At 39.0% G+C, this 25,555-nt stretch overlaps 1 protein-coding gene across 8 annotated transcripts in view; it reads left to right on the top strand.

Moving 5' to 3' along the window:
* NCOA2 (nuclear receptor coactivator 2) overlaps positions 1–25,555 on the top strand; it is a 260,761-nt gene that overhangs the window by 198,682 nt on the left and 36,524 nt on the right. For all 8 annotated transcript variants that reach the window (XM_030553256.1, XM_030553257.1, XM_030553254.1 and 5 more), the window contains 7 exons: positions 2,238–2,415; positions 3,993–4,178; positions 5,176–5,277; positions 6,991–7,131; positions 10,690–10,837; positions 13,054–14,323; positions 24,026–24,236. In XM_030553256.1, the coding sequence (XP_030409116.1) occupies positions 2,238–2,415; positions 3,993–4,178; positions 5,176–5,277; positions 6,991–7,131; positions 10,690–10,837; positions 13,054–14,323; positions 24,026–24,236 (2,236 nt within the window). The remainder of the gene's footprint in view (positions 1–2,237; positions 2,416–3,992; positions 4,179–5,175; positions 5,278–6,990; positions 7,132–10,689; positions 10,838–13,053; positions 14,324–24,025; positions 24,237–25,555) is intronic.

The following is a 25,555-nucleotide window of genomic DNA, read 5'->3' as shown; positions in this document are numbered from 1 at the left end:
AGGGGAGTGTGTGTGCAAAAGAGAGTGAGACAATAATCCACAGCAACCCAAAGAACAAAACTTTTTCTTTTCCAGTACGTCCTCTAAAAGAATTTCTGTTCTCTTATTCTCTCTGCCAACCTCGTTGCCCCTTATATGATCTCCTGTCAGAGCAAGAGTCCTGAAGGAAAGGGTGCAAGATTATATTATTGTTCCAACAGTTTGCCATGGTGCAGTATATCTGGGGAAGAGAGAAGAAATCAGCATTACAGTAGAAACCTCAATACGTTATAAATAATTTGATTCCAAAAGCTGGTTTGACAGCCTAGTAGTTACCCTAAAAGTAAACTGATTTTGCCTTTTGCTTCTGAACATTAGGAGATGAGAACGCTCTAGATAGGTCATAATTACTACACAGACTCACACTACTACTTACCGATCCCTCTAGTCAGCTCAAGAAATAGCAGTGAAGAAGTTGCATGGAGTGCTCCCCCGCCAAGGAGGTTGCTATAATAGTTGGCTTTAAATTGTGGACCATATAAGATGAGGGGAATCACTGAGATGCTGAAGACCCTGTTAGACAACTACCTGCAATTTGTGTCTTTGAAAGTCTTCCCATCGTGCATAGATACAGATGCAAAAAGACACTGAACTGCACCAGTGATGTCAGTAGGAGATTTGCTGTTAGAATTGGGCCTAAATAAATTAAAACATTTTAAAAGATATAGTTTACAAATAAGTATGCAACTGTTAAGAAACTGTATAGAAAGGAGGCAAGTCTTCACAAATTGGCAAGCGTTAAAATAATTAGAAACAGAAAGAAGGTAGTGGACACAATGCAAAGAACAAACAGACAAAACATAAGGATTAAAAATTCTGACAATTGACAGCACCTAAAATATCTAAATTCAAAAGCAATTGGAGGTGTGTGTGTGTGTGTGTGTGTGTGTGTGTACACATACAATCTTACTTTTACTATATATAATTTAAAAATGGAACAAACGAGACATTTGCTAGTCATTATCTTGAATGCTCTGCTTGTATGTTGTGCCTTCTTTTACCCATCTTCTTCTGGGTTTTTTTTCTTTCTGTTTTTATATTGTATGCTCTTTGGGACCTGGATTGTGTCTTTGTATACAGTGTATCTGTGCAACATCAAGCATGTTGTGGGTGCTACTGTAATATAAATAATAAAACAAGCAATTTCCTTTTGATATGCTATAGGGTCCATGGCCAGATTTTTTTATATATATATATTTAAAATCTGGATCTGCTAACAGCTCAGTGCTCTGTAGTATATGTAATACACATCTGCAGCTTAGGTATGCTGCGAATGCATATTAAGGATATTGCAGGTTGTGTATAGAAGATTCAGCCATTTATATCACCTGCAAATGTACAGTGCTGTGACAACTCCTCCTTATGCTGTACTCAGTCGTATCAATAGTGTGGCTCCACTAACTTTTATTTCTAAAAAATCATGGATAACCCTGTTGTCCTATCAGTGGTTTGTTCCTCTGACTATAGATACAAAATTACCTTCTTGCATTTCCAAATCAAAATGGAGGTTAAACACTTGTTTTTCAGAGCAGCCTTCTGAAGAGTCAGTGTATCAGGCAAAGGGGCAGAAGGTTCATGTGGGCTGAGCTGGTAATTGAATGCTTGAATCCAATGGATTTGATAGTTTGAATTTAAATCTCTGTACCCAGTCTGTTTACATGTCATAAAATTAAAAAGGGAGGAAGGTTCTGAGTTATTCCTAGACATTTATGCACAATCATGCTTGCATCATAAGAACAGTCATTGCTAAGCAACAAACTAATGCTTTTATCTTTGCATGAGAACTTATTACTGAGCCTGAACTTTTGTTTTCTCTTGGTTAGGAGAGAAATAAAAATATAATATTCAGCATATGTTTTAAAAGGAAGTCAGCAAATAGTTTTCAACAAGTCCAGTAACTGGGTTGTCACACTAGACTTTCAAAATCCAATTTTTTCTTTCTGCTTTTAAGTACTGGTTTCACAATACCGTTGATATGAAATCTACATCTTACAACCCTTTTCAGTTTGTTAGTATTATATCCTGAGTAGAATTTGATCCACTACATGGAATTTTGTATTCTTCTCATCATTTCAGTACAAGCTAGCTGGGGGAGAGGGGAGGAGAAGGAGAGACATCTGTCCTCTAAAAGAGGTTATTATTCCTGTGTATCTTTTGTTAATCAGATTATGGCTTTTCTCTTTATATTTTTCTTCTAGGCCCTAGATGGATTCTTCTTTGTAGTGAACCTGGAAGGTAACATTGTGTTTGTTTCTGAGAATGTGACACAATACCTAAGGTACAACCAAGAAGAGCTGATGAACACAAGTGTATATAGCATCCTGCATGTAGGGGACCACAGTGAATTTGTCAGAAACCTGCTGCCAAAATCTTTAGGTATATTCATTTCCAACAAAAATTTGCCATTGCTCATTTATATTTATCTTTGGTTTCTTAAGTCATTGTTTTCATTGCTTCACTTAATAGCATTCAGTTACTTAAGTTAAAGTCCATGTCAGATGTACTGTGTTTATTCTCAGTATGGCCATAGGCTATGTAACAAATGATTGTGTCTCAAAACCAGTCTCCTTTTGTCTCAGCTTTTGTTCAAAGCTGCTCATAGGAACTGGCAGATGTATGATTGACATTGCTGCAAGTTCTTTAGAGTGAATCCTTACAAGCACAGATAACATTATCTGTGTAAGTTCTCCCCCACCTCCCACATGTAAACTGGTTATTCTAAGAAATGATTCATAACTACAAGGAGAGAGGACATTTTACAATAGAAGGACAGAAACTGCCTTGTGATTAGATGTTGTATTTCATTCTCATTTTTATTATCCCAAATGTTTATCCCATTTCTTTTTAAGAACAGTTTGTATTAGTTTCAGCTATTGCTATGTTCCTTTATACTTTATTTCTACTTATTTCTTATATTTTACCTTTTTTAGTACTACCTTATTTGCATGTACCTTTGTTCACAATAGCTTGAACAGAATTATGGTATTTCTGTTCATCCTAACATTGTTATGTCAGTGAGGTCATCATAACCTCTTTTTAAAGATAAATATTAAAGAATAGAAAATTATGAAGCATTTTTGAATGGCTAAGAAATGTAAGTCACTGCATTGTTCTTATCGGCCTTTCCTGTACCTTTTCCATTTATTTATTACTTTTTACAAAGAGCTGAGCAGGACTGTGCATGGTATTCTAAATATGGCCTCTTTAGTATCTTGCGGAGTGTTCAAATAATTTGCTCTGACTTTTGTTCAGTACCTGTATATGCATCCTAGGATTTTGTTTTCTTTTTTACTTTTCTTAAGCACTCTGGAAACGGTTTTAGTTTTATCCACCACTGGACCCAGGTCATCCTCCTACGGTGTTCTACATCGTAGCTGAGGATACTTATTTTAATTTGTCTCTAGCCTCCTTGCCTCACGTTTATGTACGCTGCATGTTAATTCTTTATCTGCCAATGTTCCTACTCTGTCCAATACATTTTGAATGATATTGCCCTTCTCTTTTGTATTAACCAACGCACTCCCAGATTTGTATTGGCAAACACATTACTTTACTGCACACACTTTCTTCTAGGCTGTTGAGTTAACATAATCTGTCCAGTACTGATGGCTGTGTCAGACAGTTGATCAGGTGCTTCATCTCTTTTTTGGGTGCAGGTATTTAGAACTTTGTATTGCCTTTCTGTTAGTTCTCTTTTTAAGCTGCTTTATTAAGGAAAGACAAGGTGGCTGAACAAACTAGGGACTGTGATTCATTTAAGTGACAAGGATGAAATTACTTTGCACCAGCTGGATAGGACTCTAATATCAAAATTGTGTTGTTTATTAAATGAGTGTTTCCCCCAGTTTACAAAGCACCATAATTAATTCTCTTTTTACATGTGCACTCTGGATGACTGGTAGGAATGACTACTTCTGAGACTAATCTTATTATGTGAACTTTGCTTTGCTCAGTGAATGGGGGATCTTGGTCTGGTGAAGCCCCTAGGCGCAACAGCCATACTTTTAATTGTCGGATGCTGGTAAAACCTTTGACTGATGCTGAAGAAGGCCCTGATAACCAGGAAGCACATCAGAAATATGAAACTATGCAGTGTTTTGCTGTTTCTCAACCAAAGTCCATCAAGGAAGATGGTGAAGGTAAATGGTGTATATTTTTATTTTGCTTATTTTAATGATGTCTTGACCTTCTCCTTCCAGGCCTACCCCAAAAAATCATAGATCAGTAGCTATCTGCAGTGAAATCAAGATAGTGATTTCTCCATAGCAGGGAACAGAAGATATGCAAGCTTTCCCTTTTCCTTTAAACTGTGTAACTTTCCTCTTAATTTGCATTACATAGGCTGGAATGCCCACAATTTGTTCAGACACACCAATATAAATTGGGTATAACGTCATGTGTTTCATACACTGGACTTACACCAGTTTAATTGTAAGAGGAATTTGGCCATCTTTTTGATAGCAAAATTTTGTTAGGCAATTTTTGAATTATCAGAATGTGAAGACTTGTGATTCAGCATTTCCTTCAGTATTTACTCCATCAGTTAAATTTTCTCAGAGGCATTTTGAGCTCTCTGAGTGGCTAATTGTGAAATTTCCTCCTCAAGAAGCACAAGTACTTTAGACATGTTTGAAGGAATGTGGTTTTAGAAATTGCAAAGTTATATAAATGTTCAAGAATTGTGTTCTCTATACGTGCAATATGTTATTTTCTGTTAAATATTTTCTAACCTGTGCAGCTGCAGCTAAAAACATACACATGCAAATAAAGGCAAAAGTTTATTGCGTATGCTATCAGTTATGAACCAGAGGCTTTTCTCAAGAATAAGAAAATGTAAGAGAGGAATCTACCTGAATGCAATGTTATGGCTAATGTTGGGTAATATCCACAAAGGAATCCTCACAGAGATTTTCTTGCAGAAAACACTCCCAGTCTGTGACTTTCAGTGTAGGCGAGGACAACATAGACCATATCAATGCTTTCCATCCCTTGCTTTCATGAGTACTAAACTTATTAGGTTTAATCCAAAAATGTAATGAAAGACTTATATTTCTTTTATATTCTTTAAAAACAGATCTTTCCCTGCATTGGTTTCTCTGCTTCAGAAAACACTAACGTAATATTGTTTCATTTAAGATTTGCAGTCTTGCTTGATTTGTGTGGCAAGAAGAATTCCAATGAAGGAAAGGCCAGTTCCTCCCTCATCAGAGAGCTTTTCTACTCGCCAAGATCTGCAAGGTATTGTGAAAATCTTTTTTGGGTGCAGGTATTTAGAAGATAAAATAAAAAAAGAGCAAGTTAAAAATCACTTAGAAAAGTTAGATGCCTGCAAGTCACCAGGGCCTGATGAAATGCATCCTAGAATACTCAAGGAGTTAATAGAGGAGGTATCTGAGCCTCTAGCTATTATCTTCGGAAAGTCATGGGAGACGGGAGAGATTCCAGAAGACTGGAAAAGGGCAAATACAGTGTCCATCTATAAAAAGGGAAATAAAAACAACCCAGGAAACTACAGACCAGTTAGTTTAACTTCTGTGCCAGGGAAGATAATGGAGCAAGTAATTAAAGAAATCATTTGCAAACACTTGGAAGGTGGTAAGGTAATAGGGAATAGCCAGCATGGATTTGTAAAGAACAAATCGTGTCAAACCAATCTGATAGCTTTCTTTGATAGGATAACGAGTCTTCTGAATAAGGGAGAAGCGGTGGATCTGGTATACCTAGACTTTAGTAAGGCATTTGATACGGTCTCGCATGATATCCTTATCGATAAACTAAACAAATACAATTTAGATGGGGCTACTATAAGATGGATGCGTAACTGGCTGGATAACCGTACTCAGAGAGTAGTTAAATAATGACTCCCAATCCTGCTGGAAAGATATAACAAGTGGGGTTCCGCAGGGGTCTATTTTGGGACCAGCTCTGTTCAATATCTTCATCAACGACTTAGATGTTGGCATAGAAAGTACGCTTATTAAGTTTGCGGATGATACCAAACTGGGAGGGATTGCAACTGCTTTGGAGGAAAGAGTAAAAATTCAAAATGATCTGGACAAATTGGAGAAATGGTCTGAGGTAAACAGGATGAAGTTCAATAAAGACAAATGCAAAGTGCTCCACTTAGGAAGGAACAATCAGTTTCACACATACAGAATGGGAAGAGACTGTCTAGGAAGGAGTATGGCAGAAAGAGATCTAGGAGTCATAGTGGACCACAAGCTAAATATGAGTCAACAGTGTGATACTGTTGCAAAAAAAGCAAACATGATTCTGGGATGCATTAACAGGTGTGTTGTAAACAAGACACGAGAAGTCATTCTTCCGCTCTACTCTGCGCTGGTTAGGCCTCAACTGGAGTATGGTGTCCAGTTCTGGGCACCGCATTTCAAGAAAGATGTGGAGAAATTGGAGAGGGTCCAGAGAAGAGCAACGAGAATGATTAAAGGTCTTGAGAAAATGACCTATGAAGGAAGGCTGAAGGAATTGGGTTTGTTTAGTTTGGAAAAGAGAAGACTGAGAGGGGACATGATAGCAGTTTTCAGGTATCTAAAAGGGTATCATAAGGAGGAGGGAGAACTTGTTCACCTTAGCCTCTAATGATAGAACAAGAGGCCAATGGGCTTAAACTGCAGCAAGGGAGATTTAGGATGGACATTAGGAAAAAGTTCCTAACTGTCAGGGTGGTTGAACACTAGAATAAATTGCCTAGGGAGGTTGTGGAATCTCCATCTCTGGAGATATTTAAGAGTAAGTTAGATAAATGTCTATCAGGGATGGTCTAGACAGTATTTGGTCCTGCCATGAGGGCAGGAGACTGGACTAGATGACCTCTCAAGGTCCCTTCCAGTCCTAGAGTCTATGAATCTATGAAAACAGAGTTTTGGGAGGTGGGGTTTTTTGGTGTGAGTTTTTTAAGAGAATCACTAACAACTATTTTATTTAACCCAGGCAAGATAACTTCACTAGACACTAGCACTATGCGAGCAGCCATGAAACCTGGCTGGGAGGATTTGGTGAGAAGGTGCATTCAAAGATTCCATGCACAGCATGAGGGAGAGATATCTTTTGCCAAGAGGCATCATCAGGAAGGTTAGGTTTATATTTCAGTGTTTTCTGTATTTAAATTGTGTGTTTGTTGCTTTGCGCATTGGTCATGCTCTCTTTACACCCACATGGGACGATTAAGGGATGTTGAAAGCCTCCCTCTTTCATCTCCAATGAACAGTAAAGAAAACTTATTTCTGGGGAGATCTTGCACCACTTTTCTGTCTCAATCTTACCATTCTTGTTACTACCCTGACACATTAAAGGGGTGGTTTGTGATATGCTTGTAACTCATCAGCCATCTGTGCTTAAATGTTCAAATCGTTGCAGCTGCCTTAGAGAGAGAAATCGGGGCGAGGGTTTCCAAAAACTTTCATTACACATTATTTCACCATACTATCAGCGTACACATTACAGTGCACTGAGACAATTCAAGGCTCTAATTCTACTTCTCTACGAAAATGGATATTCACTATCAAAATTCACTACAAGAAAACTTAGCTGTGACCTGTTGAAGCTGCAGCACTGACGGCTCGCGTACGCTGTAGCATGTTGTGCTACATTGAAGGCAGACCACCAACTGGGAGGTGTTCTAGAACACTGCCCTAGCAGTCAAGAACATAGATAAAAAGGGAGGTAGGGTGCAGGATAGTGTAGGGTAGTGGAAGGTCTCCCACAATGTTTCTTAGGGTGAAGTGATCTTATTTTTTTATTCAGACATCATTTACACTAGCTCTAACCATGAGCCAAATACTGATTACTTATGTTGAGTAGCTGATTGTGGAGCAAAGTACTCCCACATGTAAGGTCATCAGAATCTGGCTCCAAATTTGTTGCCTATACTTATATAACAGTCTGCATGGCCATGTACACAACAGGCATGTTGTTTCACAAACTCTGCATTTTAAAAAATATTCTAATCTATAGCACATTGGCTAGGCATACAGAAAATGTAGTCTTAGGCCCTAGGGTGACCAGACAGCAAATGTGAAAAATTGGGACAGGGAGTGGGGGGTAATAGGAGCCTATATAAGAAAAAGACCCAAAAATTGGGACTGTCCCTGTAAAATCAGGACATCTGGCCACCCTATTAGGCCCAGACTCTTTAGACTTCATCAGGTCACAGCTTTGCTGAAGTTTGGGGACCGAGCAAAAGAGGCTGTTCCTGGAGAACACTCAGTCCAGATCAGAGGTGAAAGTAACTTACAGGACTTACTGGTACTGCTGGAGTCCTGAGGGGGCGTGGCCTCATCTGGAAGAGGCGGGGCCTCTCATGATTTAAAGGCCCTGGGGCACCAGTTGTGGCTGGGAGCCCCAGGACCTTTAAATCAACCCAGGACTCCCAGCTGCAGAGGTGGCTGGGAGCTCCCCGGGGCTCAGGGGCAAATTAAAGGGCCCAGAGCTCCGGCCGCCATGGGGAACCCCGAGCTTTGCCGGGCTGGGGCCGTGATTTAAAGGGCCTAGAGCTCCTGCCGCTGCAGGGAGTCCTGAGCCCTTTAAATCCTGGCCGCAGCCCGGTCACCGGAGCCACAGCCGGGATTTAAAGGGCTTTGGGCTGCCCGCAGGCGCCGAAACTCTGAGCCCTTTAAATCCTGGCCCCAGCCCGGTCACCGGAGCCGCAGCCGGGATTTAAAGGGCTCTGAGCTGCCTGCAACTTTGGGTCATTGTCAGAAAACAGAAACTATGGATATAGAATCAAAAATGAAAGTCTTTCAAGCTGATTCTCAGTGACAAATGCAAAGTGTGGCTGGTTTGGTTGAAATGTGCTCTCTATTGGCTGAAGTGAGAAACAAGGCATTTCCGGAAGAGGACTACGGAAACATTCTTGTTTGCCTAAAGCATTAGTTCAAAAATGATTTAAGTAGCGATTTCACATCTATCCTAGTGGCATGAAGTGTTGGAATTTCCTGATGTGATGTGTGCCTGTGCTGCTAAGGCTGAGAGCTCTGAACTTTGTGGTGTCCAAAGGTTAAATTTAAACAATGACATATCTTGCAGTGAAATTCTGCTTTGCACCATTTCATAGTCGTTGTTGGTTTTTGTTTTTCTTTACATTTTTACTCTGCCAAAGCTCTTCTGGTTGTCTAACTTGTGTTTCCTGTTTCCTCACTGCCAAAATAATACTTTCAAACCTTGCAGCACACTATATAAGAACAGTGTGGGGGCAGGGAAGGAAACCAATCATACCAGAATTACAAGTGTGAAGAATCTCTTCTAGCACTGTATAAGGGAGTAATAAAGACACACTTGGAAAACGGTGCTTGGTGCTAATCATTTCTTTATGACAGGGAAAATTAAAAAGCACACAAAAAGAAAACAATTCAGGGATTGGAAGATACACTTTCTGTGTATTTTTATTATTATTAATAGTAAGTGTGTGTGTGTGTGAGAGAGAGAGAGGAAATTAAAGAGACACTGTCAGGATTTAGTCCCAAAATCTAGTCTAGTTGTTGTTTAGCTAATATGTTTGATGGTACCTGATACAGAAACTTTTTTTTTTTTTAAGTTCTGGGGAAATAATCAATTAGAGGTAGGCATTTAAACATTCCCTGTTACATTTGCTAGTGAAGCGTAACAGCTTTGAGATTCTGCATGAAAATCAGAAATTGAAACTGGTTGATCTGGTTTCACTATCTAAGGGCAAAAATGTAAGCGAGCAGCATAAATGCTTAGATTTTGCTTTTTTAAAAATATTTCAATTTTAATTAGAGATGGGTCACAAGTAGAGACCTAGAGCCACAAAGCTGAATTTGGTGACATTCAGATCTAGATCCAAACATAAGAGCCCCAGCCTATCTCTATGTAATAGATCAAACCAAAATCCTGAATCCAAACAACCCCAACATTGGGGAAGTGTGTCTTAGACTCATCTCTGATTTTAATAATCATTTAAATAACTTGTGTAAGAAGTTTCATTGTGTGTTTTTTGGGGGGTTTTAATATTTGCTTTTTTTTATGCAGATCAGTGTCCCTTTTAGAGATGCTTCTGCATTTTTTAAAGGGAACAGAGAGGATAGCTGTTACAGGCGATTTAAGCAAGGAACAAAAAAAGATGGACGTATGATAACTAAAGGGCTGGATAGCAACAACATTTACATAAGATGTCTTCATGGGGAGTAGGTGATATGGATGGGGGAAAAATACTAAAAGGAGCAAAAGGAATTAGATAAATATTTAAAGAAAAGATATTGCATATCTGCTAACTCAAAGGAGGAATTGGCTTCTGGGCCTCTCCTCCACTGAAATGCATTGTGTTCCCAAGTTCTAGTTTTGCTGCTTTTGTGGATTCTCTCTCTCAGGTATATTGCAGATTGGTTATTTCATCTGTCCTCTTGATGTGATTGCTCTACAGCACATGCTCGTTCCTTTACTGTATATACTTTACATCATGCACCTCAGTGTTTAAATTCCTCAAAACATCGTTTTTTCTTTAATAGCCCTTACTTCTTGTGTAAAGTGAATCACGCAACTCCTGTTGCACCATAAGGATGCAGCCAAACAGCCATTACTGATGGATTTAGGTTTTGTATGTGTAATCTACTTGTATTATGGTTTCTTATTAATTGTGGTTTCTCGTTAATTGTATTGTTTGCTTATTTTCAGTGCTGAGGCAGGGACTAGCATTCAGTTCTGTCTATCGATTTTCCTTGTCTGATGGCACTATAGTTGCTGCCCAAACGAAGAGCAAGCTTATCCGTTCTCAGACTACTAGTGAACCTCAGCTTGTAATATCCTTGCATATGCTTCACAGGTAATATTTGTTATTTTTAATAAGCCTTTTCCGTTCCTTCCACACTCTGGGCACAGACATAGTGAGAGTACAGAGTTGTATTGTATAGATTGTTTAGACTGATCAACATTTCAGCTGGTCTACCACTGGTACCGTTAAAGCAAAATAAAAGTTGTTGAGATCAGCTCTTAAAGTAGTAAGAGACGGTAGGCTGTGCTCAATGGGTAGGCAAATAGTATGCTGGATTTTCCCCTCTAGGACTCTAAATCACAAAATTTATCTTGAGCTCATGCTTTTAATTTTAGTATTTTAGTTCTCTGTGCATTTTGCGTGATAGAAACCAGAAACTTGGCTTGCCTTGCTTTGTCATGACACAACTACCTGTTAAAAATGTCAGAGGTAAATTCCTATGTTCAGGGTGTGTCATGGGCCTTGGCATAGCTGTGTGCGAAAGACTGCAGTGTGACTACTAGAGCATGCTTTGGGCACACAAAATATGTCACTTTGCAAGACTGGCAGTCACATCACCTGATCATGTTGGTGCTTGGAGTAATGATCAGGTGATGCACTCTGATGCAAAATACATTAACATATGGCACCTCGATTCTAGAGCATTGCCTCCAAAAAGTGAGAGGCAAGTCAACAGTATTGAATTCAAGAGTAAATAATCACTGACCCTATCTCTTCAGAAATAAATTATGAATTGCGTCATTAAAGGTACTTGTATATTGTGTCATATTCAATATACAACTGTTACTCAGGGTTTTTCATCACTGTGCTATTTCACTGCATATCTACGTTACTGCTTGCTTAGGGAGAAGAATACAGCTATAAATCTAATTCAAACTGAAACATTTTATGGCAGTTACGGATTTGGGAGTTGCACTCACCTCACTGAAAGCTGCTATTTAACAACTTGAAAAGTGTTTTGTTTGGATTAGTATTTCGTGAGTGTCTGCCACAATTGTAAATTAAGGAAGAATTGTCAGGTCAAAAACTATACATTTTGGTATAGCAAGATGGGCTTTAAATATCCTTTTAGTTTTTACTATTTATGTTGTTTACTTGCACTTAGCTAATAAAAATAGCTAAGGGTTGGTTTGTAGTCAGCTTCTCTTCCTGGTTCTCATGCACTAATACTGCAAGGTTTGAATGTTTGGTTGAAGTTCTTACACTGGGCAAATACCACAAAGGAATGTTTAAATCCAAACAAAAATGCTTATATGTTAAACTAAAAAGTTCATGAACACACTTCCATTAATATTTGTTCTTGAAAACCCAGGCGGTTTTCTTTTTTTTTTCCCCTCTCAGAATCTAAGTTTTTGATCTAAACTACCTGACAGTGTCCCTTTAAAGCTCTGAGAGCTTGAAAAAATGTCTGGTTTAACAAGCTTAATTTTTACAACAGAAGAACAAAAACCTTGCATTCTCACAGAATATAATTAGTCTACATTTTACTTAGATGTTCTTTAAAGAACTCTTCAAAGTTTCCTTTCTCTCTGTCTGCTGCTTTTTTCTACCCTTTTCTGTTATATGAGCTTTACCTTGCATATGAAAAATCTGTCCAGAACCAGAATGGTGTCACACTCGTCTAATTCTGAACTTGTTTCCAGTGGTTTTCTTGGCTCCCATACTTGGAGCAGCTTAGATATTTCTGGCAGCTCAGTAATGTGACTTTTTAAACTCGCTTTTCACTGGGAGCCTAGCTGACAAACACCACAGAAGCTCTAAGCCTATGGCATGGTTTGTTCACAGAAGTTCAAAATTCTGGTGAACAGCTGGCCACAGCTGTCCTATAAATATATATTTAAATAAATACAAATATAAATGTGTATTTATAGGACTTTTTTTAAGGAGGTGAAATTAAGAAGTTGAAACCTCCCTCAGTTATGGAAGGCAACTCATTCTGTATTGAGGGAAGAGAGAGATTGGGTATATAGAGAGATTGTAATTGTAGCCTATCTACTGTTTGTAATTCAACTGAAGTGTAATTTTTTTCTCTCTTAAACCATAGATGTATTAATAAGCTACTGAGAAACATACTGTAGTTGTTCACTGAAAACTTTGCATGTGTAGCCATGCTGGTAATTGCAGATGGCTTTTGTCAAAAGCATTATCTTGATTTTTAACTGCAGGTCTGCTCTCATATTTTTAAGAGATTTTAAAATGTAATTGCAACTCGTAAGATCTCTTTCCTTTTAACTAATAGACTGTTGTTTTTTCCTTTCACGGTACAGAGAGCAAAATGTCTGTGGAATGAATCAGGATTTGACTGGACAAACAATGGGGAAGACATTGAACCCAATTAGCTCCAGCAGCCCTGCCCATCAGGCCATGTGCAGTGGGAACCCAGGTCAGGATATGACCATCAGTAGCAATATAAATTTTGCCATAAATGGCCCAAAGGAACAAACGGGCATGCCAGCAGGCAGGTTTAGTGGTTCAGGGGGAATGAACCATGTGTCAAGCATACAAGCATCCACTCCTCAGGGTAGTAACTATGCACTAAAAATGAATAGTCCCTCACAAAGCAGCCCTGGCATGAACCCAGGGCAGCCAAATTCTATGCTTTCCCCAAGGCATCGTGTGAGTCCTGGAGTGGCAGGAAGTCCTAGAATTCCACCCAGTCAGTTTTCCCCTGCAGGAAGCTTGCATTCACCTGTGGGAGTTTGCAGCAGCACAGGAAATAGCCATAGTTACACCAACAGTTCCCTAAATGCACTTCAAGCCCTCAGTGAGGGTCATGGAGTTTCTCTAGGGTCATCGTTGGCTTCACCTGACCTAAAAATGGGTAATTTACAAAATTCCCCTGTTAATATGAATCCTCCCCAGCTAAGCAAAATGGGAAGCCTGGACTCTAAAGACTGTTTTGGACTTTATGGGGAGCAATCAGAAGGTACAACTGGACAAACAGAGAGCAGCTGCCATTCAGGAGAACAGAAAGACAGTAATGATAACAATGTGCCCCAGGTTATCAGTGGTGAGAGGCCTGATGGACAGAACAGACTGCATGATGGCAAAAGCCAGACAAAGCTCTTACAGCTGCTGACCACCAAATCTGATCAGATGGAGCCTTCATCCTTGTCAAATTCTATGGGAGATGCTAACAAGGACTCCACTGGAGGCTTATCTGGTTCTGGTTCAGCACATGGAACCTCGCTCAAGGAGAAGCATAAAATTTTGCACAGACTCTTGCAGGACAGCAGTTCTCCTGTAGACTTGGCCAAACTTACAGCAGAGGCCACAGGCAAAGAACTGAACCAGGAGTCCAATAGCACAGCTCTTGGTTCAGAGGTGACTGTTAAACAGGAACCAGTGAGTCCCAAGAAGAAAGAAAATGCACTACTTCGTTACTTGCTAGATAAAGATGATACTAAAGATATTGGTTTACCGGACATAACCCCAAAACTGGAGCGGTTGGACAGTAAAACAGACCCTTCCAGTAGCACAAAGTTAATAACTATGAAGACAGAAAAGGAGGAGATAAACTTTGAGCCTAATGAACAGGTAGGAAGTCTCTTAGATAAATTTGATAATTCATTCTTACAAGGGTGATGTTTCTGTGTAAATCGGATGTTCTAATCTAGCATTTCTTCCCTCTCCACCCTTTCCATAGCTCCATTGAGAGTGTGACTCTTGACAGTGTCGGTAGCTTAGTAGGTAAAGCATTTTTTTTCCCTGAGTTCCAGTCTTGGCTCCAAATGGTGGTATTTACCCAAATGAGTTAATAGGCTGTGATCATCACTCTTCTAGGGAGAACAGACCAGTGGTGTGAATGCGGCTGGATAGCAAGCAGACTGAATTACAGCAGTGACCATTCAAAAGTCAACATATGGAAACATTTACCACATACTGATAGCTAAGGTGCTCTGATACCTAAAGTGCTCTGCAGGAATAATGACACTGCACTAAAAAGATATCTCATCTATACTTAGAATAGGGGGAAGCTGTGGTACCTTGGATTAATTCTTAGCACATGCTTATTTATACTTCTCACATCTAGAATGAATGCTTTCCCAAAGATATGTTTGCAGGACTGATTCAGACTTTGCCTTGTTGTTGCTTGTACTGAATGTGACCTGTAGATGAGACACAAAACAGAAGGACTTTCCTTGTTCAACCCCATTAGTTTTTAACTCTAAAAGCTCTAAAATTCAATCATCAGTTCCTTTCTTAGTTTCTCAGGGCAGTGATCATTTCTTCCTGTGTATGCACAGCACTAGCACAGAAATGGGCCCGATCTGGATCAGGGTTTCTGACTGCTACTTAGTCCAGATAAAAATGCCCAGGAGAAAAGTAGATGGGTCTGTACAAAACAGAAGAATACACTTGATTGGCTTCTGTATGTGGTTCACTTCCCAGAAATATCCTGTACAGTGTCAGCAGTGGCAGTCAGAATCATTCTGTTTTCACTGCTCTGCGGAAATAATGACGCTGCTTAAAAAGTAAACCCCTTTAATATGTTTGTTTGTTTGTTTGTTTGTTTGTTTGTTTGTTTGTTTGTTTGTTTATTTATTTATTTATTTATAAGATGGGTTATTGCAATAACAGCTCTGGCACAGGGCATTTCCTGGAGAATTAATGACTAGCTGGGGTTAATGATCCATAACTTCAGCCTGTGCCATCAGCTCTCCCAGCTGGTCATTAATCCCTCGGCAGTGCTTTGTGCCTCAATCCTTACTCTGTAAATCATGATCAGTTAAGAAATTATGTAGACCTGCATGATTCTCTCAAAACTGTTTTTTTTTCCTTTATATTGTGCATATTTAATTTGATTCTTAGGTGTGGGTTTGCTTGCTTACTTGTTTTTTTGGGGAATTCTATTCTACCATTTCCCCCCACCTGATTTTGGGGGTTACACTGCATGTCCTAAGCCTAAACCACTGCACACCATCTGCTGTGTCAGCAGATTCTAACCAATAGGCAGTTCTAGAGAAAAGGTAATAATCATGGAACACAGCAGCCAAACATGCTATTACAGCAGGGCACCATCCCACTGTTTGGAGCACATACAACTAAGCATTTTCTACGTCACCTTTATTTCTTTTGCTTGGATAAGTCTTGACAGCTGCTACCATCCCTGAGGGGCGACTATAATTTTTCAATCCTTCGTACCCTTCAGGAGGGAAACTGAGCAAATTATACTAATTTCCTTAGTGATTGGGCCTGGATGTTAATGCAGTTCTCTATACAGCTAATATTCTGTAATGCCTTAAATATAGCTAGAATGGGAGCAATCGGATTCTAAATGAGAACTTAATACTTCATTAGGTTAGAAAAATCATGGATGTACAGAATGTTAAAACCAAGCTGACAACAATAAACCACTTCAAATGTACCGAACCAAATTCTGTTCTTAGTTATCCCAGTGGAAATCAGGAGTTATTCACTGAGGTCAATGGAATTATGTCAGATTTACACTGGAATGTAAGGAAGAACTCAGTTTGGCCTTCCAAGTTTCAACTAGCACAAGAATATACAATCTGGTAGTCGCTAGAAGAATTATTTGAATGTTTATGGCTGGTGCTCTTAAAAGAGGCAATAGGGTACTGTCCTGTTTCTCGGTTGCTATCCTTTTCACTAATTAAAATTTCAGTTTCATATTCAATAGTAAATGCATATATTTTGTGGAGAGGAAATTGCTTAAAGACTTGTGCTAAGTATCCATCCACTAAATTTAAATGTGTAAAATATACTAACTTTCAGTGAAGAAGTTTAAGTTTCAGTATTGCCAATCCCAAGTAATCAAAAAAATGTCAGGGCCCAAAAACTCTTGAGACTTCTAAAAATAATAAATTTGGGAGTTTTTTTCCTTTTGATTTTTCAGCCTACCGCATTCATGTTTTCAAGCTCTTCTCCACAGCAATAGGAGCTAGAAACTTCTTTTTAAAAAAAAAAATAATAGTGAAAGCGGAGATTCTCAGTCACATGACTACCAGAGCTGAGGCTGTAAGAAAAACACCAAATGTTGCAAGACTCATGAAAAAATCATAAGAGTTGGCAATACTGAAGTTTAGTTGAGTGGCAAGTAAGGAGATGTCAAAAATACCCTAAATGGCAGCAGTTGTTTTGTAAGACTGCTGAATCTCTGAAGATTTTTTTTTTTAAGATAATTTCAAAACCTTATTTAAGACTCTGAAACCTTGACCAGAATAACCAAGTGAAATCCAGCATTGAGTAGGAAAGGAAGTGGTGATGAGCATAGAACAATGTAGGCATTTATCTAACTGCAAGCCAGTACTCTATATAAATAACCACTTTACCCCAATTATAAAATCACTGAAAATATTTTAGCATCAAAAACTTTTCAGCGTTGGAAAACAGTTTCTCACAGGAAGTGCTCACTACCCAAATTTAGATCAAAGCTGGAACTATTTAATACAAGACTAGGACACAGACTCCTGTTCTAAATTCTTCCATCCTCCTGTGTCGTTTCCCTCCCCCTCTTCTTCCTCCTTTATATGTATTTATATGTATACCTCCTTTAGCTTGTGTTACCTACTGTGCAGGTTTATTTAAGACTTCTCCCCCCGAAGGGATGTTGTATTTTTAAATAATTATTCATTTCATTGTGCCATGTCACAGGAAGTTTTTAAGCAGCCCCATAATAGAGTGGTTTCTGGGTAAGGGGGAGTCATTTTGGTCTGATGCAAAAAGAGCCGTTATGTTTTCTCCTTTTATTTTTGGTGTAACACTTTCTGAACAGGAAATGCTTTGAAGTGTACCACCATACTAAAAATAGCATTCTTCTAGGTAGTGTGTTTAAACATATACCTCTACTGAACCCAGCAACTGACAGGAAATCTTTCTCAAATAGTGGAAAATATTTCCAGTGTCTATATACCATTTTTCCTGTGATGATGATTATTTTACCTAAACATTATTAAGTGGCCTGCAATTCCAATTTAAGCAATTATGGGAGGTGAGTGAGAAAAGACGACTTGTTTTCTAAAACAAAAGATGTTCATAAGGCATCATTTATTGTTACTGAGTAGCATTAGGTGTTCAGACAGTTCTGTTGTTTCTGTTACTAGATATTTAAGACACAGGCAGGTCCAAATCTGGAGGAGTGTAGACAGAAAATATCCTGGCAGAGCTAGGAGCTGTAGATTATATCCATATAGGTGGCCTAAGGTGTAAACTATACAAATGTCAAAATATGAACACTTTTTTCCATGAAAATGAAAACAGAATGTAACTAGAAATGTTGTACTTTGGGTATATGAGCAATATTTCCATAATCTGTGATTAAAAAAAAGAAACAGTTTGATTAGCTATATTATTGGGACTGAAATAATTTATTAAAGAGATTTTGCTTATATCATAAATATGACTACATTTTTCAGCATCTATCTTGGTGTTTGTTTCATATTTACCTTATTGAATCCTTCAAATAATCTGAGGACAATGTTTAAAATGCTACAAAGGAGTTAAGATAGTTGCTAATTACATCTATATGTGTGTGATTAAAACTGCATTACAAATCTTTGAGTTCCTGAAAAACAAGGTGATTATACAATGCTTATTTGCTGTTGTAACTAAATATGCAAATATGTACAGATCTTCAAATATTGTTTTAAAACTTAATGTCCTTCAGTAACAATTGATTTTTTCAAGATGCACAAGGTGCTTTGCATTTATAAAACACCTTTCATGATATACGCTCAAAGTGCTTTGAAAAGAAGAAAATGAGGAACGCAGGAGTGAAGTGGCTTATCCAACGTCACACAGTAACTACTGGCATACATAGTAGGAAATAGAACCCAGGTGACCTTATTTGTAGTCCCCTATTTTAACCAGTGGACCACATTGTCTCTCCCTCACTGCACATACTAATCAGCCAGAATAACTTGTCTCTCTTTTTATATAGATATTGTACTTATGTAGTCTCCATCACTAGTATCAGGAAACCTCACAAACATTGACAAATTGATCATCACAAGGCACAGAAAGAGATCACACAGGCATTCTGTGGCAGGGCCAGGAAGTGAGCCCAAAGCTTACAAGTCCCAGTCCTCTTCCTTAACCAAAACCATCCTTTCTCCTCTGGAATAAATCTGGAATAATGCGTTGCTATTTTTCCTGTGATCTGAGAAAACCCTCAATGAAACATAAATATCTTCAATGGCAGCATACATGCTTCCCTTCCTGGTTGGTCCTGCAGTTGTCATCATTATAGGCCCATGCCCTAGTCTGTTCCTATGTAAAGGATTGTGTTGCCACAAATTTTACATTGTGTCAAGTATCAGAGGGGTAGCTGTGTTAGTCTGGATCTGTAAAAAGCAACAAAGAGTCCTGTGGCACCTTAAAGACTAACAGATGTATTGGAGCATAAGCTTTCGTGGGTGAATGCGTGCATCTGGCGAAGTGGGCATTCACCCACGAAAGCTTATGCACCAATACATCTGTTAGTCTTTAAGGTGCCATGAGACAATTTGTTACATTTTACATTGTTACTTCTTGGCAGGCCCAGAGGATCAAAAGATGGAGGAGATAGAATGTGAGGGACCCAAATATTTAATTTATCAAGCAGTGACTTTTGTAAGTAGGAAATGAGGTAACAGATAAAAGAAAAAGATACAGTAAATACTGTACATGTAAAGCTTTTAGTCTTAGAATGCTGACAAGCCCAGAGGTGTTTTACATCTTCTGGAGCTTGTCTGCATCGGACATTCAGGAAACTTCAGACAAATTAACTCATGCACATTAACTTCATAGCATTAGTTAAAGTGCATTAAACCTCTGTGTGGATGCTGTCATTCAGAAGTAAAGTGGCCATAGTTTTCTGTAGTTAGAGAAGATTTAAGATCATCTGAATGAGAGTATCAGATGAGGTATTTCCAGTAGAGACAGGGAAATATCATTATACAAGGCACTGGTGAGACCTCATCTGGAATACAGTGTGCAATTCTGGTCTCCCATATTTAAGAAAGATGAATTCAAACTGGAACAGGTGCAGAGAAGGGCTACTAGAATGATCCGAGGAATGGAAAACCTACCTTATGAGAGGAGACTCGAAGAGCTTGGCTTGTTTAGCCTAACCAAAAGAGGCCTATGGGGAGATACCATTGCTGTCTATAAACACATCACAGGGATAAGAACCGGGAGGGAGAGGAGTTAAAGCGCCAGTGTGGACACTAGAATAAATAGATATAAACTGGCCATCAACAAGTGTAGGCTTGAAATTAGGTGAAGATTTCTAACTATCACAGAAATGAAGTTCTGCAACAGCCTTCCCAGGGGAGCAGTGGGGCAAAAAAAATTAACTGGCTTCAAGACTGAGCTTGGTAAGTTTATGGAGGGAATATGATATGTTGAAACTGCATACAATGGTATGCTAGCAGCAAATATCTCTAGTGGCCGGTGATGTGACATTAGCTGGGGAGGGCTCTGAGTTACTATAGAGAATTCTTTCCCAGGTTTCTGGCTGGGGTGTCTTGCCCACATGCTCAGGGTCTAACTGATCAACATATTTGAGGTCAGAGAAGAATTTTCCCATGGGTCAGATTGGCAGAGACCTTGTGGGGGGGGTTACCTTCCTCTGCAGCATGGAGCATGGTCACTTGCAGGTGTAAATTGTGGATTCTCTGTAATTTGAAGTCTTTAAATCATGATTTGAGGACTTCAGGAGCTCAGGCAGAGGTCAGGGGTCTATTACAGGAGTGGGTGGGTGAGGTTCTGTGGCTTACAATGTGCAGCAGGTCAAACAGATAATCACGATGGTCCCTTTTGGCTTTAAAGTCTATGAGTCTGAGGTTAAAATATGTTATAACTTATGCCTATAACATCACAGCTTTAGTTAATTCATCTTAACTTTCCTGAGTATCCCCATATGGACAAGCCCCAGGGACCACCAGGTTCCTGGCTTGCAGGGAAAGATGCTAGGGAATGCTGTGTAGGAAAGAAAGGGACTAGAGTTAGGACTCCTGGGCAGGGTCAATCCCACCCCAGCCCAGTTTATCTTCTTACTCTGCTCTGCTTACTCCGCTGCTTGACCCTTGTTTCCCTATGACTGGGGTGGGGATTTCCTGGTAGAGATCAGAAGCAGCTCTGTTCTAAAGTATAAGGCAGCTAAAGAAGTCTGGCTGTTGAGGATCAGGCAGACTCCTGCATGGGCTGGAGGCAGGATCGAAACATTGTATTCCAGAGTTTAGAGAGTGAAGAAATGCAGAAGGGAGGTGGTGCTGCTGGCAGAAGAAAGGGAGAGAGAGAGAACAGAGAGCCAAGTTTTCTTAGCTCCACAACCTTCATTTTGTGAGCGTATGCATCCTTAGATTTAAGTTTGTTACAATAATGAATGGGAACACCCCTAAATCATCCCCCACCAAACATTCTCCCTCCTTCCCAACCTCACTCCCCAGTCATTTGTCTTTTCTGTGTCTTTTAACTTATAACCTGTTTGGGACAGAGACTTTTTATTTTTGTATGTTGTACTGCAATGAGCATGTTGTCTATGCTAAACAAATAATAAACAGTCAGCTTTATGGTTTTAAGGAACAATATATTTTAAAGTTCCTCCCAGCATGAAAATCCCAATTTTTTAAAAAGGTTCCTACTGGCGGCTTTCACATGATAGTGAGGGAAATAGGATATTGTCCTCATGAATGATGAGAAGAAATGCAGCCTGGCAAAATGCAACAGTCTGGAAAAGTGCTTTGTAAAATACTTGTGACCATTTTTAAGCATGACTGGGTTAGTACTTTGTGGGGTTTAGTGTCCGTGCTTTGTTGTAAAGATGGGTTTTGTGTACACGGTTTGACTCTCTTGTGATCATCAGAGCTGTATCAGGAACAGCACTTTTGAAATTGTTGTTACATAGGGAGTTTAAGGTGTGCCTTGTACCCTACCTGAAGGTCAAACTAGGCCACGAAGTAAGTTGAGTACAGAATTAAAATCAGTGGAGAAATCCTATGAAAAGCAGCCAATTAAAGATTTTTTGCACCAATTTCTTCACATGTGGTGCCATTTGAGGGTGGATATCAAAGGGTTTTTTATGCATGTGAGGGGAGAATTTGGCCCTAACAGTAGTGTCTTGTTTTTCTCTTTGAAACTGGCCTGGTAATTCTGAAATTTTTTCTCAGTTAAAAGTGAAAATAAAGCAGCAACACTGATTACAAGAAAAAGGGATTGTTAGCTAGTTATAAGACATCTGTTATCGTTGGCCTTTCTTTAGCAGATTTTTCATTGCCACTTCCTCAGGGGAAATGAAAATATCTTCTAGAGAAGAGTGGCATTTTGTGGCTAAATTGGATCCAATGTTTTCATCCCTAGCTTTTGTTAAGCCTGTTATATAACTGAGAATTATAGTAGCCAAAGTGTTAAAAGAACAAAAATACAACTTGCACATGCAAGACTTTCCCCCCTACTTTACAAATTTTATTTAATGAAGGCCATATGTCTTAATTCCCCAAAATAATACTGTATCATCCTTCTGATATTTATGATTCCCATCATTGGTCCCTTCATGACTCTTTCAACCTTCTCCTCCCTGCCCCTAAATTCATATAAAATGCAGCTTCTAAAACCAACTTCCTTGTCTGCCCCATATTTGTATCTCTTCATCAACTTCCTCCATAACAAGTTCAAGGCTCTTCAGAGCTGTGCGTTCCTTACTAATGCTCTATCTCTTATCACATTGCTCCCCACCCACTCAGCCAGGCCAATTGTGCCAGCCTCGACCATGCTCCTGTCTATATCTCCCAAATTTGACCCCCCATCCCTTCTTTCACACCACACCTTTTGTGTGGCTCATGCTCCCTGAACTGATCTAAAAGACTGTGGCTGGGAATTGGAGGAGGAGAGGGTAGTAATTTGTGGTTCACCTACAAGAAATCTAGCAATAAGTGTATAGGCTTACAATTTAGAGGAATAGTAAAGGAGGAAATATTACATTAAGAATTGTATATAAAAGGTGAGTGTGTGTCTGTTTTTGTATTCCCCACCCTTCATATGGTTTTTGTGACTGCATCTGTATTCTGTGTTTGTACAATGCCTAAGAAAGGTCCGGATCCTGATAGAAGCCTTGTATATATGCTGTGATACAAAATATATCCAAAGATTTTAAAGTCTTCCGTGGTGAAAATGCTAGAATAGGAGGTCGTAATTTTTAACAATTTTCAAAGTTTGTGTGTGAAGAATTTTAACTACGTATGTTCAAGGATGGAAGGGAAGGATTTAAGCAATGTTAAAATCTATGAAATAGACACCTCCAAGAAAAACGCACTGTTCAAATTTTCTGTTTTTCTTTTGGATTTTAATTTCCTGGAGGTTTTTTGAGTAAACTGAACTTAGTTGTAGATGTCTAATTAGAGGTCTGTTCTTTTCTTGCTTGCAGATAGGTAATTCCCACTGATGTTCTTGGGAGTTGTATGCATAACTAGAGCAAGATAGACTCCTAAATCTAGTAACTGTTTAATATACAGCACTTCATTTTATTGCCAATTTCTTTAGAATTTAATTTCTACATAGATGTAATGTTTAGCTCATGCACAGTATGCAGTTTTTAAGCTTAACAAGGAAAATATGAATGTTGAGGGTTTGTTAGTCAAATATAAAGTAATTTTTCTATAGTGTGTCTTAGTTGTAAAAAGAGTAGCAATATGATTGTGAGGACTTTATTATTTGTTATATCTACACAAATCGGCATCCTTGCCACCACTGTGAACCCTCTCTCTTTCTCTCTGTGCCAAATTATCATTGCCTTGGTGCTGGGGGAACAGTACACAGTTCACCTGTGCATGAGGCCCTCTGATCCTCAGCTGAGAAACAAGTTCCAGTACTCTTGGCAGGGCCGTCCCTAGGGGGTGCAGGTGGAAGTGATGAATCAGTCAATTCTGGGACCGAATGCACTGGCCAATCACAGTGGCCCTCAGGGCCCCCCAACACTTGGGCCCCGGAGCGGTCACCCCAATTTGCTGTACCCAAGGGGACAGCTCTGACTCTTGTCACAGTTAAGTAACCTAAACAGGGATGGTTGGGCTGACTGGCTATGTGTGGCAAACACTGGAGGGAGTGCACCCTACCCCTTTTCTACAGGTATAGTGAGTCCCCCCCACTTGCTTCACCAGGCTCCTTGGAGACAATACCTAATGCCTCTCAGGCAGTACAGGTATTCACTCTTCTCTCAGTGCTCCACTGGCTCTAAGAGCTATGATTGGACCCTTTCTACTGTTCATATGGAGAACAAACTGTGCTATATTTTCATTGCAGCCGGGCAGTGAGTTGGATAATTTGGAGGAGATTCTGGATGATCTACAGAATAGTCAGTTACCACAGCTTTTCCCAGATACCCGGCCCGGTGCTGCAGCTGGATCAGTTGACAAGCAAGCCATCATCAATGACCTCATGCAGCTCACAGGTGAAAACAGCCCTGGCACATCTGTTGGAACCCAGAAACCAGCAATGAGGATTTCACAGAGCAGTGAGTTTGTGTTATAACTGGTCATGCAAGTGTATGAAATTGTCAGATGAAAATATAGGTTTTGCAATGATGCCCCAAAAGGGGCTGCTAGGCTGTGAAGTATTGAGTTGAGCTATTTCAGAACTGCTTTGACACAACAGCGCCATCTGCTGTCCTGATCAGTTGGAACCAAAATATTGCACTGTGCTGAAAGTCGGTGTCCTTTTGAAGGGTTAAAGGGACTCTCAATTTAAAATAAAATTCACACGTCTGAAAATATTTTACCTGCTATTGTTATAAATAACAATAATAATATATTATTGTTTTTCCAGCCTGTTAACTTTGTACATTTGACAGCATTTTCTGTATAGTTATTTTTACTGTTTCTCACAATAAAAGGGGGAGGGGGTCGGTTATTAGGAAAAATAGGAAAATGTGCTTCTAAAATTACAAAACTGCCAGGAGGACTTATGGCCAGGTTTAATACCTACACACTGAATTTGAACCAATTGTTTTTAATTGACTCAATTTCAAGTTGACAATGTCCCTATAAGTGAAATTACATGTTGTAAGTGAAATATTTAGCTGTTTGTGAAAAATAATTACTGCAAGTAAGGTCAGAGTGTTATCAAAAATGAAGGTTGAGGTAAACCTGGTTTTTTTATTTGGTTTGGTTTTGGTTTGGTTTGGTTTTTTAAATCCTGCTTAAATATTTACCCTTATAGACTGGTTATGCTCTAAATACCTCCTAAATATAGTTTTTAGACATATTATTAAAATACTCTTTTATTTAGTAAACTGGAACTATTCTGTGGATTTTTGTAAACTTTCTAAACACGTATTTATTTAAGACTAGTGGCACGTCCCATCAGGTAAATTCACATTTTTAACCCGTCAAATCTTTCTTAACATTATTTTTAAAAGCTAGATATATACTTAACAGTACTGACCATTATATTTAAATGTAATATATTACGTGACAAAAGCCAAAGAAGTCAATTTTCAAATTTATTTCTTTGTTTACATTTGTTTTTCATGAGCTAAGACTAACATTTTTTTTGTACTTGTGAATGCTTTGCCTTGGGTCAATTTGTGTCGTGGTGTAGATGTGGTTTAAACAGTGTATATGTTTAATATACTCACTTTGGTAAGTGGAGGAAGACTATCTTAGGCAGTCCATATTTCAAAGAGAAGTCTTTGTGCTTCCTGAGTATTAGTAGCGTCCTCTGTGAGACCTGGTCTGACAGTCCTCTCCCATGTGGTCCAGACACCTGGTGGCTTTCCTGAGTTAACTGTCTGCATTGTCTGACATTACTTCCTCTTACCTGACCTCTTTTTAA

Source organism: Gopherus evgoodei, chromosome 2 (genome assembly GCF_007399415.2).
Source record: "Gopherus evgoodei ecotype Sinaloan lineage chromosome 2, rGopEvg1_v1.p, whole genome shotgun sequence".
Taxonomy (NCBI): domain Eukaryota; kingdom Metazoa; phylum Chordata; order Testudines; family Testudinidae; genus Gopherus; species Gopherus evgoodei.
Note: the sequence above shows the minus strand (reverse complement) of the source record. Positions and strands in the feature narration are given on the sequence as shown.